The sequence below is a fragment of the Austrofundulus limnaeus genome, unplaced genomic scaffold (genome assembly GCF_001266775.1).
Source record: "Austrofundulus limnaeus strain Quisiro unplaced genomic scaffold, Austrofundulus_limnaeus-1.0 Scaffold279, whole genome shotgun sequence".
Lineage (NCBI taxonomy): Eukaryota > Metazoa > Chordata > Actinopteri > Cyprinodontiformes > Rivulidae > Austrofundulus > Austrofundulus limnaeus.
Genome location: NW_013952681.1, coordinates 806,401 through 808,806, shown reverse-complemented (window position 1 = coordinate 808,806; position 2,406 = coordinate 806,401). Strand labels below are relative to the sequence as shown.

The 2,406-nt window shown below is 40.0% G+C and overlaps 1 protein-coding gene across 1 annotated transcript in view; it reads left to right on the top strand.

The window, feature by feature from the left end:
- The window catches only part of tmprss2 (transmembrane serine protease 2), a 46,190-nt gene that overhangs the window by 17,044 nt on the left and 26,740 nt on the right, over nucleotides 1–2,406 (top strand). The window contains exons 2-3 of the mRNA XM_014021129.1: nucleotides 74–269; nucleotides 2,149–2,241. Coding sequence (XP_013876583.1) covers nucleotides 74–269; nucleotides 2,149–2,241 — 289 coding nt within the window. The remainder of the gene's footprint in view (nucleotides 1–73; nucleotides 270–2,148; nucleotides 2,242–2,406) is intronic.

Sequence of the window (2,406 nt, the reverse complement as noted above, 5' to 3'; positions counted from 1 at the left end):
TATCTTATCTTATCTTATCTTATCTTATCTTATCTTATCTTATCTTATCTTATCTTCTTCCTTTTCTCTACAGATGAATGAACCTGTTTACAACAACCAGAGCTTTCAGAATGACGAACAGAAACCTTATCCATCTTCTTATCCATATCCTTTCTACCTGCCATACATGGGCTCTCCTGCTGCTGGCCCTGCTGCTGGCCCTGCCCACATCATTACTACCCACCAGACTGACTCACCTAGAGCACTGCTGGCTCAGAAGCGAAGGACAGGTACACTGACAGAAATCTGGTTGTTTGGAATAAAAGCACTCCCATTCCTAAAATAAGCTGAGTTCCCCACTCATCTCATGTTGACAAAAGAGGGGGCAGTTTTACATAAAATTGACTTTTTTGAGCTTTATAGCAGATCATTCCTTCATCAAAAACATCCCCAGAGTGTTGCTTTGARTCATTCARGTTTAAGAAATCCTTGAATCTCCTGTGGTAGCCATGTGGAGCTGCCTGAACACTTGTTGGTACAAAGCTCCACCTACATAGTCAGTCTGCTGCCCCACAGAGCAACCCTCCCCTGAAGCTTTGTTGGGTAGACATGCTGAAATGGGAGTGTCAGAAATYGTAGGCAGTCCTTAAACAGACAGAGATGTTTGAAATCTTTTGTAGTCTCAGCATGTTTCATATAGGAAACAGCATTAAACATGTGAACAGGTCAGCTTGAACAGGTGGTTCCTGTTCGTGAGATGGACTTCTCTAACAGAACATTAAACTGCTCCTGGAAAGTGGAAGTAAAAATAAAAACATGATTATTTTTGTTTTGTTTTTATTCACCTGATTTGTGGCTAAAAGTCACGAGACATTTGACCTTCATCATTCTGGTCTCTGGAAGACAGAGAAATAATGTTTCTACCTCAGTCTGTGTGTTCATTTGTCTGAGCTCATAGCAAAATATTTCATGATTCAATGAACAGATTTAAATGAAACTTTCCAGATGTAATAATTGTTTGAACATCTACTAGTGAATACTGTCTGGAGTCAGCCCAACTCGCCCACAGCAAACCAGTGTTGGAATACAAAAACTTGGTTTGAAGATCTTGGTGTGGTAGAACAACACCACACTTTGCATCACATCTTTGTTTGAKACTTTGATATTCATTTAAAATTTAGCATCATCTATCTGGTTGTTCCATTTATTAGGAACTGGACTGAACTGAAAGTAATCACTGGATGTGTAGCACAAACAGAACACATCTTTTATAACCTCTGGCCTACACTTGTCAAATGTTTTTGTTTAGTATTTATTCTGRAKTGTTTTTCCTGGTGTATCTGTCCTCTGTTCAGTTTTMTTTCTGCCACACCTGATCCTGGTTGTTTCCACTGGTGTCAGGGGTTTCAGTTCATCAGGTTGTCTGTATTTGCTTGGGTTTAAAGGCTTGTTCAGTGATCTGTCAGCAGTAAGTCTGGACTCCWCTCTGCATTAAGAGAGAGCTTTGGTTTAGTTTAGATGTTTGCTGCCACAGCACCATTTTGTTTTGAAGTTTGTTCATAAAATCCTACATTTTAGTTACAACTCCTCACCTCTGTCTGCACCCTGGGTGCTGTTATGGAACGTGTTATATTTATTTGTTATTGATTTATTAACTCATTCTGGTGTCTRTTGAAACAAGAAGAAATAAACTCTTTTTATGTTCTGCTTCAGACATACAACTACAGCTCATTAACATTTTGAGTCAATCCAATTCACACAAATCACTCATTCACACACACAGAGCTGTGTCCACTTATCTATATGGGGACATTCCACTGACTTCCATTAATTTCTACATGTTAAACCTGACAATTTACTCTAAARCTAATCTCACAGGTACATAACTAAACTCAATTCACACCYAGGTCCTAAACCTAATCCTRARCCCACCAATGGCATTTSCCCAAAWGGAGACAAGGCTTAGATCCTTATATGTTCCAGTTGGTCCCAACATATACGTGTGTAGTCTATAAATGGATCTCTTATGGTAGGAAATACACACCCACATTCACACACTGATGGTGGTAAGCTACATTGTAGTTACAGCTGCTCAGACTGTAATATTTTTGCACTGTTCTATGGTCTGTGTAGGTTTTTTAAAATTGTAATTTTATTCTTCTTCCACAGGAGGAAAGGCATGTCCCTGGAAGTACGTTCTCTCTGGATGTCTCTGTATATTTCTTGTCCTGGCAGCACTCGGTCTCCTGATCTGGTACTTCTGTGAGTACATTTCACTACGTTGGAACTATGAGTGTGTAACTACATGTCTTTAGAGATTCTTAACCTATGGGCTGCGGCCCAATTGTGGGCCACGACCGCCATCTTGAGGGCTTCAAAAAAACAACAGTTTTTAACTTTGGGCCGCAGAGGGCCGTGGGACCGCAT